The following is a 19,249-nucleotide window of genomic DNA, read 5'->3' on the forward strand; positions in this document are numbered from 1 at the left end:
AATAAAACCCCACTCTATATATATCAACTGCCCATTTCCATACACATAATTCTTAACCAAACAATTATTTTCTTTACTCTTCAAAACAGGACGACCATCATTCCTACTTAAAGATGTACATAAAGTTCCTCACTTTGATTAAGTCCCCAAGGGGTCAAAGTCCTAAAGTTCAATATTTGTCGAGATTCCCTCCGTCTGAGTTTCTTTTCACGGTCACCACCTCTCTCACCGATGGGTACCGTTTCCAGAGCATAAAAACGCAATGCTTTCCAATCGCTTACATGGTTTGCTTCCATGTGTTTAATTTCTAAAACTACATTTTACACTACATTAAGTGCAACAGTAGGAAAAGTGTTGGACAGCGTAGGGGTAAAAATTACTATTCCCACTTCAATGAGTGCAACAGTAGGGAAAGTGTTGGATAGCACAGGGGAATAATTTACTATTCCCACTCCAATGAATGCTGCAGTAGAGAAATTGTTGGATAGCAGGGGGTAATACATTACTATTCCCACTCCAATGAGTGCAACAGTAGGGAAAGTGGATAGGGATAGGGGAGGGGAGGGGATAAAACCAAAGATTACAGCGATTAAACCGCAATACCCAAACAACATAAAAACAAAACAGTTACCAAAAATATTTCTCAATTAATAAATGAAAATTAATGTTCAACTAATGAATATTTTTTTTAAACTAAATTTGTTTCCATCCTCTACCACAATAGACACCAAAACATACACCTAAAAATATTCACACAATTCCCATAACTAATTTTACATTAAAAAATTATATTGCCAATAAATTAATACTAATTAACAACCAATTAATACATAATTATTCATACATTAATTTCCACAATTAACAGTATACAATATATCCATAATTATTAATTAATACAAAGTATGAATTATTCATTATAATTAAATTACTTCCCACCCTATTCCCCCATAAACTCACAACCTGCTCTGGAACTAAAACCCAAAATGTACTTCAAATAAAATTAATAACATCTAAAAATGTGATACATATATTAAAAAACAAACGCAGTACGTAGACAAAAAAATAGAACACATACATTTAAAATACATACTAAAATACATAACACTAACTAAAAAAAAGGATATTTTTAACAACTATATCTTTGCAACCGATATTAATGACTTCAATATTTTTTTAATTATATTAATGACTTTGATATTGTTAAAAATGGTATTACTTACCTTAGACTCGATATTCTTTACCACGATATTCTGACAGTCGATATTTTTGTATCCCGATATTTTACACTCAATATTAGTGCGTTGAAGTATACTCAACTGTGACTTAGTTTACCTACAGCCAACATATAAATCGGGTCCTAAGTTTGTTCTATTAATGTTCGCACTGCCTCCTGCTCAACCCATACCCAGTTCCAATACAATGGGTATAAAGTAAGTTGATGGTGCATACCCCTGGCTATTTGTAATCACTTTTGACTGTCTTTTCTATTTTGTTTCTTCAAATAAAATCAATAATAAATGTTCCCAATGTTGCCTCCACGTATCCCCCTCGCTTCTGTCTTGTGCCAGTCTCCTGTTCTTCAATACATCAACCTGACCTCAGCTACCCATGTTTCCTCCACAGCAGGGTGTGGTGATCCTGGCAGATGACTGCTCTAAATCCTGTACCTGCAGTCCTCTTGGTGGCCTGGTGTGTGAGGACCACAGCTGTGCCTATGAAGAGATGTGCACCAACGAAGATGGAGTCATAAAGTGCATCAACAAAGGTAAGGGTGCCTAGTATTTAGACCGCCTCCTCCCACAGCGCCCCCCTCCTTCCAACAACCTTAACTTTACCTGAAATAGCAGAACTGAGCAATCCCTGTATTAGTTTGATTGTTTTAGTTCCCTTAGCATTCTGCTTATATTGGATTCTGCGTTTATTTGTGTTTTGTTTTCTGTGGCTTTGAATCGTTTCTCTAAATAGAGGCCTAAACTGAGCAGTAGTCATCAACTGTGGTCCCTATGACCATAACCTTGCTTGGTAGATCATCACTTGGACACCAAGAACTTAATGCTGAAATGGATTGCTCTGATCACCGTTGCCAACAGGTAACACTGTTTTCACCACCGGTAATGCTTATTATAAATGGCAATAAACATATGTTTAAAAAAACAAACAAAAAAACAAAGGTAAGGGGGGCTTATTTCTGTCAAAGTCCAAAAACGCAAGACCTTCATCCAATCAGGCATGTCAGAAGCTTTGGTGGGACCAGGGGCCAAAACATTTCTGGTTCCTTTCTTAGGTTTCTAAACCAAGAAGCAGCTAGTAACTAAAAAGATATGTTCTGTAGGGACTGTGTTTACCACCACATATGTAGGATGTCATGTTAGCTGCATTAAGAGGGGAGAAATAAGGCATTCTAGCTTACTGTAAACATATTGAACTAGGAGAGTGGTGTTCAAGAATGTGCAGGGGTTGGAGTAAGGAGCCACGGCTGCCCTATACTTGTGACATCCCACCATATAGTACATGGAGACAAACCAGATGGCCAGGTTACTAGGTGAGCCGCTGCGCCTAAGGAACCCAGATATGGAGCGGGTGTGCGGTGGACCAGATCAATCGCAATAAATGAGTGAAACAGTCAAATCCGACCATAGGAGCCATGTGAGTAACTTCATGATGGAGCAATTAGCCCTACTTGTACATCCTGTCAGAAAACCTCATGGTAGCTTTGGGAAGGGTAGAAATGTAATATCTATTGAAGATCATGCCTTATACTTCAGACGCCTCCGCACGTCTGATTCTCGACATCCCCCGCCGCAGCCACATGCCACCCCACCTGAGAGACCTGGACTGGCTCCCGATCAACAAGAGGATAAACTTCAAGCTCCTCACCCACGCACACAAGGCACTCCATGACACCGGACCAGCATACCTCAACAGTCGACTCAGCATCTACACCCCACCTGCCAGCTTCGGTCCACTGACCGTGCCCTCGCCACTGCCCCCGCACCTGAAGAGCGACTGCCGGCGGCAGATCATTCTCCCATCTCGCTGCCAAAACGTGGAACACACTCCCCATCCACCTTCGGCAGACCGAAGACTTCCTATCCTTCAGGTGACTCCTCAAGACCTGACTGTTCGTACAATAGCAGCATCCCCCCCACCCCTAGCACCTTGAGACCCTCATGGGTATGTAGTCTGTTTTATAAACGCTATGATAGATTAATTGGTTGATACTTCTAGAAGAGCAGGAGTATGTGATCAGTTCTGTAGATGGAGATGTTGGTTTCTGGAAAAAAAGATTGGTAATTTTTATACTTCCTAAAGGAAGATCCTCACAGCTTCTCACAGTCATTTCCAAATATGTCTGTGCACTGCATAGCTATTTGGGCCCTCTCTGCTGAGATTTAAGCTCCAATCTAAATAAGCTATTGCCTTTACATTGCATGTCTCTGTGCTCCTAATGAGTCACATCAGCCATTAATTGTGGCTCGGCTCGTCTGCCCGCTAAACACCCCCACATACGGGTTCCCCCTCTCTGGACTACACCAGCTCCTTTTTACAAACGCAGGTCTTTGTTGAGCTTTCCCCGTCCCTTCTCTGTGTGCGCACTGCTGCTACCTCTCTTTATCTCGTCTTCAGCGCTTCATTGTCTGAAGAGTTTTCCCTGGCTCAGGGCCGGTTCGGGGATTCCTGCTCCATCTTGTCTGTCTCCTGTGCGTCCTCCTGGACTACAACAGAGGCCGGGGATGCTGCTAGGAGGGGTTGGAGCCGAGAGCACTGCCTGAAAGGTGAAGGGAACGACTGGCGCTGCCGCTCCTGCACTCCCGGCTAAAACATTCCGGTGTCAACAGGAAATTGGGAGGGAGAAGGGGGGCAAGCCAGACTGATAAACTTATTGTGTGTGTAAAAGGCCGCTTTATTGAAACAGGTGCACATCGCAACTTTATTAACTGGCTCACCGCCTTACAAAACTAAAACCTCTCTAAACATCGAGTCACCTGACCATTTGCTTTTCCTCCCCCCGCCCCTACGATCCCCACATGATAAAACATTCCCCACCCTGCAAAACACAATACATAAAATGCAAATACATTACATAAATCCACCATAATACACAATCTTCCCCCGTAACCTTTGACCTTCTTACCCCCCAAAAACGTAACCTCCTATCCGTCTTCCTGCAACTGTAGCTAATGAGCACCAATATAAAACCTCCAACCTGTTTAACCTTTCCCCGTTCCTGAACACCAACTCCCCAACTTAACGCTAACTACCAAAACTCCAGCCAAACTTGGCCAACTTCCAAAACAAACACCGTCACTCAGGAAAAGTCAGGAGGATAGGAGGATCCCTACTTTTCCTGCCCCCCCTCCCACCGCTCTGCTCCCCAAAAACGGGCTGGACCATCTAATTCTCTAGCGAGCACCTAACAAACGCGACAACACCTCGCGAAGCTCCAGCAGTTAAAGATCCATGCCCATGTGGGACAAATGGACCCCATCACCCCTAAACAATTCTGGGGCATCATATCTAATATCCTTATGCCATATCCTAGAGAAACCCAGGTGCCTACAGAACTTCACCATCTCCACATTCACCTTCCTCTGCGCCTTGTCAATTGCCTGAGGATGCACCGCGCCCCTCCACACCCAATGCGGCCCAAACTCTGTCCACACTACCACACACCCTGCCCAGCTTCTCTTTATCTCATCCCAGGTCCCTCTTCATGGCCCTCATAAGCACCAGACCAGTCTCCCTCACCATGTCATTTTCCCCCAGATGCAGCACTAAGACGTCAGGACACCTACCCGCTACCACCATGGTGTTGAGTGTGGGGACCAATTCCCGCCACAACATCCCCCTTTACCCTTCCAACTTATGGTAAACATAGTAGGATTGAAACTCAATTTTTTTCCAAAATAACTGGAACAGGCCTGCTCTTGTGCCCTCCTAACAAAAGAACGCCCCACGATCCAGACCGCCATGTCACTGGCGAGGGGACGCGCCAGTTAACCTAGAAAAGAAACGAACATAAGTACCATTGTCACCAACTTCACCAAGCGATTCAAACGCTGGGCGCCCCCCGAATGTAACGCCAATAACAATCCGACGACCATCTACCCAGCCGCATGATGTCCCCTCACCCAACCCCTGCGGGTGCGCCTCTGACGCCGCGCCAATTCTAAAAGAATGGGTTCCAAAGCGCTTCCCATCCAGGCCCAGACCTCGCAGAGCCTTGCGCAGCACCACCAGTAGTTGCCCCCGACACCCGACGTCCATCCGCATGACGGAAAACAGCCCCCTCCAGGTGCCCCACCGCCTTCAGTCTCAATCCCCACATTACAGGGCACCTACCCCCTGCCGCGACCGCTGCCAAGGAAACCCAGCGACCCACACCCCTCTGATCCGTTTTCACTTTCCTCAACCACAAACGTACCTCTCCCTCCTCAAACGACACTTGTGACCACTGCAGCCCCGCATCCCTCCTTACCCCCAGCAACTCAGACACCCTGAAGGCCCCTGCAAACATCCATACCATCAGTGTGGCGAACAAACAGGCCTCTCCAGCGTCAAAACACACACCCGGCAACTCCTCAATGACCTGTTCCAACAAACCCAGCGACAAAGGCTGGAGGACCCTGCACCCCTCCCACGTTCTCGGGCCCAACCCTGCAGCAAGCACGAGCCCTGCTCCTCCAATGACGGCGCGTACCCCCACAACAGCTTGCCCATAAAAGCGACCTCGCCAGTTTGCCTGCGATCATGACCCACGTAAGACCCCTATCAAATAAGTAAAGAATAAACTGAACCACATCCTCCTGCCGCTCCCTTCCCGAGGACCGCCACTGCGCCCCGACGCCAAATAATCCTCCCACGCAGTCAGATACATCACCTTCGTAGACACTTCCAAGGACCCTAAAACCAGCTGCAACATCCTGTGTTGCCTAGGTACCACATCTGAAGGGGATGCTGGTCGGGTCCCGATCTGCGTCCTTGGCTAAGCAACAGGATCTCCCGCACTGCGAACGAGACAAAGCATCCGCTATTTAGTTGTCGACCCCAGGCACAAGCACCGCGCTAAAAGCAATATCAAAAAGCAAGCAGCCAAGCACAAACACACGCAGCAACTTCAAAACTTGTACATCTTTGGCCGACTGCCGATTGACCACCTCCACCACCGCCATGTTGTCCACGTGAAATGTTACCCTCCGGTGTGCCAACAGTTCCCCCCACAATGCTACCGCCACCACCAACGGGAAAAATTCAAGGAAGGCGATACTCCTGCCCCCTCCTGCCCACTTCGGGAGCCACTTTTCGGTGCACCACCGCCCCTGCCAGTACAAACCTGACCCGTCGTTCCCCGCCGCGTCCGAGAAAATCTGCGCGTCCCAAACCAGAGCCTCCCCATGGGGATGCCGTTGAAACGTTGTAAGAAAAAACGCCACATCGGTAAATCCTCCTTCACCCCACGGGGAGCCGGATGTGATGATGTGGTGGGTGCCACCACGCCAACTCCCTGGCCAAAAGTTGAGGTGGCCCAGCAACACCCGAATCTCCAAAACTGTAACCTTGGGTCGTGCCAACATTCCTGCCAGCAGCTCCAACATGTGCTGCTTTTTATCCATCGACAATTGGGCCTCCATAGTCTCAGAGTCCAGCTCAATGCCTAAAAAGGACAGCACCGTGCCTGGCCCTCTGTCTTTTCTGGTGCCAGACCATACAGGTAGTGCGTGAAACCTTGGTGACCCGTGCAATAAACAGCCACTGCAGGAACGTGCTGAAGCACTCAAAAAGTGCGCATGACATCGAGCAGCCCATCGGCAATGCTTTGTCCATGTACCAGCGGCCGCCGAACTGAATTCCCAGTAGGCCCCAATCGTCTGGATGGACTGGGAGCAGCCGGAAAGCCGACTTGATGTCGCACTTTGCCATCCTCGCCATTGCGCCCGTCGACACTACCATGGCCATGGCCGCATCAACGGAGGAATATGAGACCGTAGTCTCCCGTTCATCAAAAAAATCGTTCACTGAGCCCCCCTCAGGCCAGGACAGGTGCTGTATCAGCCGAAGGTTACCAAACCTAAAATGGTGGCTAGGCAGGCGCTGAGATCCCCTATAATCCCTTTGGGTTTCCTTACACCATTGGGCTGCTTTTGGGATATCCCAAAGCAGCCCAAAGCAGCACAACATGGCTTCCGCCATCTCACCCCCCTGCCTGGTGATTTCGCAGGGGAGGCAGAGGTACCTGCAGCAGGGAAGACACCGGCGGAAGGGGGGCGAGGGGCTGGGGAAAAAAAGCCCCCCTAATAGAGGGGGGGTGGGTGGCTTATTTATCTGAAGGAAGGGGCATTGTGATGCGACTGCTTGCCTTTAACTCACAGAAATCTCACTTGCATACATTGACAAATCCAGCCTGGGCCACTCAGGACTGAAAACAAAGGCCCTTTTGTTGATAAATATTTGCCATTGGCTCCCTAGTCGTTTGGTGCACTTCTTCACATGTTTATTTAGGGGCACCGAACAGAGAGCTGTCTGAATATTTCACTTACATACACAATTCATTCATTTCTAAATGAAAAATGCATTTCGATCAGTAGCGTACAGCTATTTAAATGAATAAAATGCAGCAAATGGTCGTGAGTGCATAATTGTATTGAGTCTAAATAAACGGTGTAGCCCATTTCTGAGTTTGATAGCACGCTGCAGCAAGGCGCTGTATCTCTCCACTTTGGATGCTTGCAGAGGGGCATTTGGCAAAGGACTGGTCGGCGATCCACTGCTGCTTTTGAAGAGCAAGGTTGGTATTTCACACACACCACCCGTCCGAGTTTGCAGCTCTTTTTTTATTTGGGTAAAATAAAATTGAATAAAGCTTTATTTTCCCTAGTGTGGACTCGAAGGTATCAGAGTTCCTTTCATGAGCACCAGTTGTTTTACAGACAGACACATTCATCTTTTGCTAGGCACTCAGAGTTTAAGTGATTTTCCCAAAACCACAGGATGTAGAGCGTCCCTGCCGAGACTCAAAACAGACTAGCCCCCACTCTCTGACATCACAGAGGTTAGAGAGGCCTGACAGGCATGCCGCCTGGCTCTGATCACTGACAGCTGTCAGTGGACCCTGTGGCTGGTTGTCCTGATGGACAAGGCTGCCCCTAGAAGGGGGGCAGGAGTCACACCCTGGGGGTGGACTGGGCCCCACCGTTGTGTTGGCCAGGTGGGTACTGTGTGAGTCCCCAGAAGTACTGGTGTGTTAGGCAGGTGTTCAACCACAGGGTTTGGTCCCTGGGTGGGGAAGCCAGGTTCAGGTGTTGCCTGACCTGGAGGCTTTGGAGCCTAGGTTTGAGGGCCAGGTCCGGGGTGTCCCCCCTGACCTGGAATCTCAGTTTCAGGATCGAACCCCTGAAATGGTGCAGGACACCTGCCACAGGTCCCTGACTATTCTAGAAGGGGGTACCGCTCCAGGTGGGAGTGTACAGAGCCCCAAGGAAGAGGAGGACTGGGTGTGGGGAAGCCCACCCCAGCCTGCTGTCCAACTGCCGGGTACAGGTCCGGGACTGGTGGGTCAGTGCCAGGACGTCAGACCTGACCTGACAGGAGGGAGAGTGGACAAAGGGTGCCGAGCACCAGGGGCTACTGCCCCCCACCCTCTGATGCCACAAGGGGTTAGCCCAGAGAGGCATAAGGCCTGGGTCTCATCTCTGACCACTGTTGGTGGCCACTGTGGCTTGCTGTCTGTCTGTTGGGACACACCTGTGAGCAAGTTAAGTGTAGGTGCTGCACAGGTGGTGTCCACCGGTGAGGAGAAGGGTTCCACATGGGTTGGCGTGGTGGACCCTGAGAGTATGAACAGAGGGATCCAACTGGGTTCAGGATGGCGCAGAACAGGAATAGTGCCCTGCTATTTGGCCCAGTTTCCGTGTTCTATCGCCTTAAGCAGGGAATCCCCTCGAGGTATCGTCTGGTCTACCCTGGCCTTAGGCTGGAAGGGGTTGTGTTGGAAATGGCCCTTTATGCAGGGTTATCCCCAAACTTTTTGCTTCTCCCTCCCTTATTTTTCCTGACCCGTGGTTGTTGGCAATAGGACTCTGTGCACTTTACCACTGCTGATAAGTGCTAAAGTGCATATACTCACTGTGTAAATTGTTATTGTGATTGGTTATCCATGATTGGCATATTTGTTTTACCAGGAAGTCCCTAGTAAAGTGCACTGAGCTTGCCAGGGCTGGTGATTCAAATGCTACTAGTGGGCCTGCAGCACTGATTGTGCCACACACATGAGAAGTGCTAAAATGGTGTCTCAGGCCTGCCACCGCAGTGCCTGTGTGCAGTTGCTAACTGCCATGCTGTCCACACTGGCCAGGCCTAACCCGTCCCTTTCTATACACATTGGTCAGCCCTATGGAAGGACCAAGATACCCCCCTAGGCAGGGTGCAGTGTATGTGAAAGTTAGAGCATGTACTAGTGTGGGTGACATGCTCTTGTAGTGAATTACAGCCATTTTCGTTTTTCACTATTGAAAGGCTATCTTGCCCATAGGCTATCATGGGGAATGCTGGCTACAGTAGCTACCTGCATATCTTCCCATAGGAGCAACATAGGACATACAAGTCTGGTATCCCTGAACTCAGAATTTAAGAACACATCTTTTAGGAAGGATGGTTTTTAAATCCTGTGTTTGAAAGCGGCACTTTTAGAAAGTGGCTGCTTTCTTGTCTGACCTTTCTGTGTGCCTTTGGCTTTTAGTGAATTGACTGACTGGTTTGTGAGTGACAGGGCTGGGGGATTCCAGGAGACAGAATGAGCCCACCCAGTGGTGAATAGAGAGATCTGCATCTAGATGGGAGGGAGGAGTTGCACCTGGGACCTGAATAGGACTGTGCCTGCCCCCCATAGTGCTGGCTCCACCCCCTGTGGTGCGTCTGATGTCTCTGCCCTGCACTGTGAAAGGAGAAAAGGAATCATGTCAACAAAGTTCTATCCGGGCTGTGCATTCCCTCCACAATGCTGGCTCCACCTCCTGTGGGGCGTCTGACGTTTCTGCTCTGCACTGTGAAAGGAAAGAAGGAGTCATGTAAACAGAGTACTCCAGAACTGGTTTGGACCAGGCAGAATCCTCCTGCACAAAGGGAACACAGACTTTTTGGGGTATATGTAAGGGGCCAAAGACCACTGAACTTGAGATCATCCTGGAATCAAGAAGGAACCTTTGCCAAGGAGAAAGCTGGAAGTATGAAGAACGAAGACTGTCCTGCTGTTGTTTTGCTGGACTGACCTGCAGTTGCTTTGCTGCCAAGGAGACGGGAAGGGCTTTGCTTTTTGCTGTGTCCCCTTGCTTGAAGGAATCTCCAAGGGCCTGAAGAAGAGCTGGCTCCCTGTTAGGAAGTCCCATGAACAAAAGGACTTCACCCCCAGCTTCCCTGAAATCTGCTGAGAGAGTTCTGTCCTTCCTAGAGTGCTTGGGCCAGTTTTGGTGCCTCTGGAAGTTGTGCTTGTGTTGGAAAGCCGGAAATCAAGAATTTAAAGAGTTTGTGCAAGTTTTAATGCATCGCTCGCTTGCGGAGCGCATCCCCGTCAGTGCGAGGAATTTCTCGCCGCTACGAAGGCCAAGATCGTCGCAGCGCCTGTTGCCGCTGCCAGAGTCATTTGCGGGACGCACCAGTCTGGTGCGGGAAGATTACCATTGCTGCGAGTATCGTCGCAGGGCCTGTTGTCACTGGGTGAGATCCTCACACCGCTTGCTTGCAGACCGCATCACGTCACTGCGAGAGTCGTCGCAGAGCCATCACATCGAGGGGCCGCGAGAGGAGAAGATCGACGCTGAGCCGCTCATCGTCGCTGCACCGTAGATCGTCGCCTCCCCGAAGATTGTCGCATCGCACCTTTTGCAAGCCACTTCCACCAAAACCTGTGCACCAGAATCCAAGCAAGGTATTGCATCCCTCCCCATACAGACCGGAGTCACCGCAACATGCCCGCTGCCTTCAGCGGGGTTGTCGCATCTCCTCCCCTGGGTCTTTGGAGGGACGCATCGCTTGCTTTTCACCGCTACAGCTTTCACTTGGAACTTTTGTTGCATCTAAAGGTATTGTTGGCTAAAACGTGACGCAACTGTGGATTATTTCAACGCAACCTTAAGAACTCATCAGAAACCATATTCTTGGACTGTGTATGTTGGATTTTTGACGTTTTGGTCTTGTGTAGTTTAGATTAAACACCTCTATTTTTCTAAACTGTTGTGGAGTCCATTTGTGGTGTTTTCACTGTGTTACTGTGGTTGTGGGTACAAATATTCTACACATTCCCTTGGATAAGCCTGACTGCTCGTACCAAGCTACCAAGGGGGCGAGCAGGGATTATCTAAAGAGTGTATCTCCTTACCCTGACTAGAAGCAAGGATCCCTATTTGTACATTGGTACCTACCTTTGCCAACTGGAGACCCCCAGATCTAACAGGCATTAAAAGTGTGAGAGTATTAGTACATATAGGTAAGAGAGGGGTCTCTGCAAATAAGTTAAAGGACATTATGTGCTCACATATGAAAGGTGCATTCAGGTGAATGGGGTACTAGTGCACACAGGTGAAAAAGGTGAAACATATACAAATCAGGAGTCCATACATAATAGAGCCTAGGTGCAAATGGGCCACAAAGGGGGTGTTGCTTACAGGATAGCAGTGGATTTATTCACACAGGTAGCAAGGGCTAAATGCCCACATATGAAGGGTGGTTAAGTCAACAAAGGTCAGCCGAACCTATGCTCACCCAGGTGAGAATGAAGTTAGATGCACACAGGTTAGAGGGAGCTACGTGAAAGGGGCGAGATTGGCCCAGAACACTCAATGTGACCAATTTAAGTTTGAGCAGCTGAGGGTGGCTCTATGTAAACAGGTGAGAGAGGCTATGTGCACACCGGCGAGCATGTAAAATGCACTGATGAGGTCTAGATGTGTATAGGTGAGGGCATTCCATATACTATTAGGTGGATACAGATGATAGAAATAGGTTAGTCAAGTTAAAATGGACACAGTGTGCACTAGTGAAAGGGAGCTAGGCACACAAATGAGATCAGGGTAGGGGCGCACAGGTGAGAGTGGCCTATGGGCACACCCATGAGAAGGGCAATACAAGTACACCGGTGGCATTCGGCTCAGTGAAAGCAGAAGCCAGAGAGCTAGGTGCACACAGGCAAGATGTGTACAGTTATACATATGTGACATGTCGTTAGTTGTGCACATGGTTCCAACAAGCAAGATGTGCAAATAAGTTAAAAATAAAATTAGTGGAGTCTCACTTATTAATAAAGTAACAAGTCCTAATTTCATGTGTCATAGGTACTACATAAATAAAGTAACACAATAAGACTATATCAGAGGTATCCAAAACACATGTTCAGGCAGCCTGATGTATTTCAGATGTTTATGATAGCTACATAAAATAAATATGCATGAAGTAACCGAATCTAAATGCAACTCGTTTTCAAAGTCCGTGCTAATTCAGATAATCTGGCTTTGATCAAGCCACCGTGAATTTATGATGGATACCCCTGATGCATATAAAACACAAACATTATAAATATTAGCATTCATTCAGATCAGTTAATAAACTAAACACACTGTTTTACAAACCATGCAATCACATATCATATGCACACAGACAGTTATGACAGCAGTAGGGCAGAGGATTGGAAATGGTAAGTGTGGTAAGTGTCTGCATTTTTATCTGGTGGGACATTTGTGCCCAGAGTTGGTTCTGTGTAGTTGTGTAGAGACTGGCTCTGATAAGGAGAGCCTGCATACATGTACCACCCAAGCTCAGACCCTGTTTCATGATCTTGTTTCCTCGGATTAGCATTGATCATATAGCATCATGTCTGCACATATATGCTGGGTTTGTTTTTGCATGTAGAGATTCTGTCTGGACTTATACATGTGACGCTATGTCTAGTGATGGATATTGTGGTTGTGCTTTGAAAATGATGGTTATGGTTAGCAAATGATGCCTGTGCCAGAGTATTTGAGGCTGTGACTGGATATTTGATGCTATGTTCAGGAATAGGATGACTAGTTAGCCTACGAACATTTGTTTGCTGGCCTGTGATAGCTGTGCTCCTGGCTTTTCATAATGGTACCGCAGGATATTATCAAAGCAACCTGCTCAGAATAAGGCCTATATGTAAAATGTATGTTTATCTACTGTAGTATCCATTATCATTTCTTGTGGGGTTTAATTTGAGTGATGTCACTTGCAACAATACCATCTTGACCACAGATCTGATAAGATAATTTCCTGTAATATCAACAGAGTCATGTAACACATGATGTCACTTCCTGTGACATCATCTAGGGGTCAAAGTTATAAAGGCATGATGCATTTGGGTAAATGAGCATCCATGTCTAAATGAGGGTTCACAGGGCCTATTTCCTTGTTACTGATTACTTAATGTTAAGGTATGCCAAACAAATTTAAGAGATTACCTTAAATTACTTTGAAAATTAATTGCATGAATAAAATGTACGAACACAGGGTGATTAACGTTGTATATTAAAAAATACTATATTCATGTGTAAAGTGTTTTAGGTTAATCTGGCAGCAAGTTGGATGGCATGCATAATCTCAGGATGTCCATTTGCAAAGACAGTCATACCCAGGAAGTGAAGTGGACTGTCAACGCAAACAAGTTTTCTAAACTGATGCAGATCACACATTCATGCCTGAGGCCTCACAGTATGTATTCACTCTAAGACTAAACTTGCTAAGACTTTGCTTTCTGTTGCAGATCCATGTAAATCTAAGAAGTGCCGTGCAAAGGAGGACTGCAAGTTGGTTGATGGGAAGGCCCAGTGTTTTCCGCAGTACACTGGTACCTGTTATGGACTGGGTGATCCACACATGGGCACCTATGATGGCAAAACGTATAGCTTCCAGGGTACTTGTTCTTACATCCTCTCTGAATACTATGGAAATGACACCACCTTAGTCCCATTCAGAGTTGTGGCAAAGAATGACCTCCGGGGAGGAGTTCAATCTGTATCATATGTGGCTGGAATACATACCACTATATATGGAATAGACATAATCATGAAAAAAGCAGACTACCCTAAAATAAGAGTGAGTAATGAATCATCACATATATCTAAGCCTGTTATTATAAGTTATTATATGTCATATCTTTGTGTAAGATCTTGGATGAGATTGTGTGAATGACTATTGCCTTTTTGCGATCTCTGTTCCAATACTTCTGGTCTGGGATACATTATCCTTCAGCTATTGGGAACAAGTAACTCTAGTTAAGAAGAGCTTTGTTAATTGGCTAGAATTGGTTCTAACAAGCATCAAAAAGGGCATATCACATAAACAGCAGTATGTCCCAGACCGGTGTGAGTTGGGTGTGAACTACGGACCAATTTACAAAAGTTCCTGAATCTAACTGGATTAGATGGCCCTTCATCAAATTTGCAAGGCCTGGGGCAAACACATACAGCGGGGCTATTTGAATGCTACTCTCATTTTTTTAAGTTTCAAAAGAAAGTTTATTAGGAATGCAATAAGTAAATAGCATCAGGTGACAAGTAATATAACATCAAAAGTAAGTAATACTTAATATATCTAACAGTGGCAACTCGGCTAGTAAATACATACAACGGATTAATAAATAAAAGTAAATAAGCATATAAATAAATCGAGGTCACATTGAATGGATTAGGATTACAATTAAACAAATCAAGGGGGTTGAGAAACTGCCTGAATAGATGGTTCTGGGGCAAAGAAGATTCTAGCACTGTTTTCTAAAAACACTGAAACCGAAGACCACAGAAGTAATCGTTTTTGCTTCAAGGACATGGGGAAAACAAAAGTTGTGTCAAGTCTATGCTTGTGACAAACAGAGTACCACCAAGCCAAGTATGAAAGTTTAGAGGTATCTTTCCAATTTTTTGTCATTTGCTGAGAAGCAGCAGCAATTAACAAATCAATATTTTGCGTTTGTGATTTCGGTTTATTCCAGTTATTAGAAAGACCACCCAGAAAAATATTAGCAAATAACAGGGAAGCGTTATTCATGAATATAGTGTTAATTTGGGACCATACTGCTTTCCAGAACTGCAGCATTTGTGGGCATAAAAAAAATAGATGATGAAGATCTGCTTGTGGTGATGCGCAAGACCAGCATGTGTCTTGGGTATCAGAATGTATTTTGTGTAAAGAAGCTGGCATTAGTAACAGAGAGAGAAAGAGAGTTTGTGTAGTGTATGCGGCTCTAGAAGATTTCCTAATCTTCGTCAAAATCTTATCCCAAACAGATATGGGCCACTGTATATTTAAATCAGTCTCCCAGAAAAGTTCAACCTTAGTTTTAGATCTTTGTAAAAGTGGAAACAGTAAACAAGTGTAACGGTTAGAAGCCTTCAGCGTTTTGGAGATGATATTTAACCATGCGTGATCTAATGGTAAAAGAGCCTGAGACAAGGAGTGAAAATGTGAATATGAATTTGGCATAGCAGTCCGTAGGAGTAAAAACTTATGTAAGAATGATTATGGTAAGTGGAAAAGAGATTGTGCTGTTGAGAAAGTAAGAAAAGTGTAATTTTCCAATAAATGATGTACCCATATAATGCCCTTATCTCTCTGGGTTCTCCAATAAATGGGTTTCCCCTTAATGCAGATGCATTTATTGTGCAATATGGAGGATTTGAGAAATGTATTTAAATCATGCGGTTCGACATGAAGGAGTCTATTCAGGATGTTATATTAATATTTAATGATCGGCGTATGTGAATCCTGCAGTTTCCTTGTAAAGGATAGATATTCTTGGAAAGAGAACGAGGAAAGGAAGGAGCTTTCCAGGTCAACTCAAAGAGGCCATTCATGGAGGGGGGCCGACACCCACTTGGATAATTGTTTCAAAGAAAACGCTTTGTGATATTCAGGAAAATCAGGGAAGCGAACACCTCCTTCAGATTTCAGATGCGACAATTTTAATAAGGACATTCTTGGTTTTTTATTCAACCATAGGAATGAAATAAGAATGGAATTAACTTTATGAAACCATATTGTGGGAACAGGCATTGGTAAATTAGAGAGAAGATAAAGAATTATAGGCGTCAACATCATTTTAATGGTGTCTAAACGACCCCACTATGAGAAATCTAACGGGTGCCATTTGGTCATGAGGGAAGTAAGCTTTTCAATACATTTATTAAAATTAAGGGGAAATGATAACTTGAGGGAAGAAGTAAACTATATGCCAAGGTATTTGATATGGAGGGGGTTCCAAGTAAAATTAGACAAGGAGAAATCTTCTTTAAAAGTGTATTTGGTTAGAGGCAGAATTTCGCAGTTGTAATTTTTTAATTTATACCCTGAGACTAAAGAATATGATTTAACTTCATTCTAAAAGGCCGGTAAGGAAGTAGTAGGTTGGGAGAGAAATGAAAGCACATCATCAGCATATTCTGCTAATTTGACCTGAAGCGATTTAGAGGAGTAGCCCATAATAGATTGATTCTGTCGTATTTTCAACAAAAAAGGTTCCAAGGCTAAGTTAAAAAGAAAAGGAGATAAAGGACAACCTTGTCTCACTCCTCTATGTAAAGTGAAATAAGGAGCTGTAAGACCATTGGAAAAATAGCGGCCTTGGGGTTTGAATATAACAAAGAAATTAAAGAGATGATTTTTGGACCAAAACCAAACCTTTTTAATGTCTGAAAAATAAAAGGCCAATAAACTCTATCAAAAGCCTTCTCTGCATGTAGGGATATGGCAGCAAGGGGTTCTGTAAGATTTGCTGACTTGGAAATAATATCAAAGAACAAGCGGGTATTATCATTAATAGAATGCCCTTTAACAAAACCTGTTTGCTCCTTACCTAAAAGTTGAGGTAATGATTTCAGTCTAAGAGTTAGTGAATTCAATTTTTTTTATAGTCTATGTTAACTAAGGCGATGGGTCTATAATTCTAGCAGTAGTGTAAATCCTCCCCCTCCTTTGAAATAAGACAAATTAAGGCTTCTACAAACATACCAGAGGAGTTACCAGAAGAAATAAAAGAGGAAATGAAGGTATGTAACTTAGGGATGATTATTTGGGCAAAGTGTAAAAAGAATTCGACAGTGAAACCGTCAGGACCAGGGGCTTTTTCCATCTTGAGGGACTTAAGAGCATTAAGTAGATCAATTGAAATCAAATCCGATTCAAATAGGTAGAGATGAATTCGAACATTTGGGGATTGGAGAAAGATGGAGGGAAATATCATCTTCAGTCTTTATAAAGTTCAGGAGTGTAAAGTTGTTCATAGAATTGAACAAGTTCTTGTAAAATACCAGCGTCTTTGTGTTTAGAAGTATTTGTGTCTGATATTATGGATTCAATATGAAGTTTATTTTGTTTTGTCTTTAGATAGTTAGCTAATAATTTACCAGATTTATTTTGACCATCATAAAATGTAGCACTGGTTTTTAAAAGAAACAAAGAGGCAGCATCTGTTGTGTCCTTATTATATTGGATCTTGGCATTAATAAGATCTGTTAGGCAATGCTTTGATTTGGAGGTGTAATAAGTATGCTCCAAGTTCAATATTTAAAGCCCGGGCAGTTTCCGTTTATTAGAAATGTATCTGATAATAAAGTCACGAACGGAAACCTTGAAAGCGTCCCAAATTATATGAAAGGGTATACTGTCATTGTTATTAAAGAGGAAATATTCATTAAAGAAAATAAATAAAGGAAGTATTAAAATGAGGGTCCAAAGTAGAGTATTATTAAATCTCCATCTCCTGGGATGAAATGAATGAGGCAATAAATCTAACAGGATGGAGACGGGGCATGATCAGTAATGAGAATAGGGCCCATATCTGCAGATAGCAGTTCTTGAGAGACATTGTGTGATGTAAAAAAATAATCTATTCATTATTGGGTCTGATGAGGTGCGGAATAAAACGTAAATTCTTGCAAGATTGGATTACATAATCTCCAGACATCAGTTAAATGTGAATGTTTAATAGTTCGCACAAAAATGTTATGTGCCTTGGAAGGTATGAAGGGTACTGTGGATTTACTATCTAGAAAGGGATCCAAAACGTGGTTGCAATCACGAGCTAAAATCACATTACTGGAAACATTTTGGGACATCAATTGTTGTAAATGGGACCAGAAGGGAGCATCACCAGAAGTAGGGGCATAAATATTAAAAAGAGAAAGTAAAACCCCACCAACCTCTAGCCTGGTATACAGCCATCTGCCTTCCTTGTCCTTCTCCTGCGCAACAAGAGAAGTCTGCAATGATTTGTGAACCGATGTAGTGACATCATTACGTTTGCCATCACCAGGGGAAAAGAAGAGTTCACCAACCCAATTCTTTTTAAGCTTTAAAGATTCAGATTCAGTTAGATGAGTTCTTGCAACAAAACAATTTAAGCATCAAATTTAGATAAATAAGATAAAACCCGTTGTCTCTTAATAGGGGAATTTAAACCTTTAACATTCCATGTAATAATTTTTAAAGCCATAAATCATGGGAAAAAATAAATAATAAGAAGAGCCATTCATAATATAATCACCAAACACATACAATAAGATGTCATGAAAAGCGCAAACAAATGTGAAACTTAAGGAAATGAACAAAGAGAAAAAGAGATGGAAAAAAAGAATAGATGAACTGAGATAATCATTCCAATAAAAGACGAAAAAATATCAGAACAACAAAGCAAGTAATAAGTCTGAAGGAGAAGAGGAATGAAAAAGAGAGAGAAAGGAAGGTGAAGGAATAGAAAAAGTACATGGTACAATAGAGAAGGTACAATGAACATTCTTACAAAAAATCCAAAACACATATAAGGTGGAGGGTGATGGAGCCACATGGAAGGGTGGCTACTCCAACTTCAAGCAAGTTCGGAAGGGGCGGGAAATGACGGGTGATACAATACAATCGAAAATACATCATAAAAGTGGAACCTGCAAATAGGAGAATGAAGATGATAAACAGATGAACATAAACAAGAATATTGGAACATTAACTACAATTGAGGAACAAATAGAAACATATAGAAACAACAACAGTAATCAAGCAGAAAACTCAATATTCAGAGGAGAGCTCAATCAAAAACATAACAGCAAGAGCTATTTTTTGATCGATGAGGACAATGCAGATGTATCCATAGAGTCTATGTGACAAGAATTAAGATAGCTCTTCAATTTTAGAGGATCTTCATAAGTGGTAGTCTTATTATTGAATGTAACTTTAAAGAGGCTTGGGTGAAAAAGGC

General features: G+C 44.1%; 1 protein-coding gene across 1 annotated transcript in view; it reads left to right on the top strand.

Moving 5' to 3' along the window:
• LOC147701257 (IgGFc-binding protein-like) overlaps positions 1–19,249 on the top strand; it is a 388,685-nt gene that overhangs the window by 300,561 nt on the left and 68,875 nt on the right. Inside the window, exons 23-24 of the mRNA XM_086930000.1 lie at positions 1,624–1,765; positions 13,769–14,100. Coding sequence (XP_086786126.1) covers positions 1,624–1,765; positions 13,769–14,100 — 474 coding nt within the window. The remainder of the gene's footprint in view (positions 1–1,623; positions 1,766–13,768; positions 14,101–19,249) is intronic.

This window comes from Lissotriton vulgaris, chromosome 7 (assembly GCF_964263255.1).
Source record: "Lissotriton vulgaris chromosome 7, aLisVul1.2, whole genome shotgun sequence".
In the NCBI taxonomy this organism is placed as follows: domain Eukaryota; kingdom Metazoa; phylum Chordata; class Amphibia; order Caudata; family Salamandridae; genus Lissotriton; species Lissotriton vulgaris.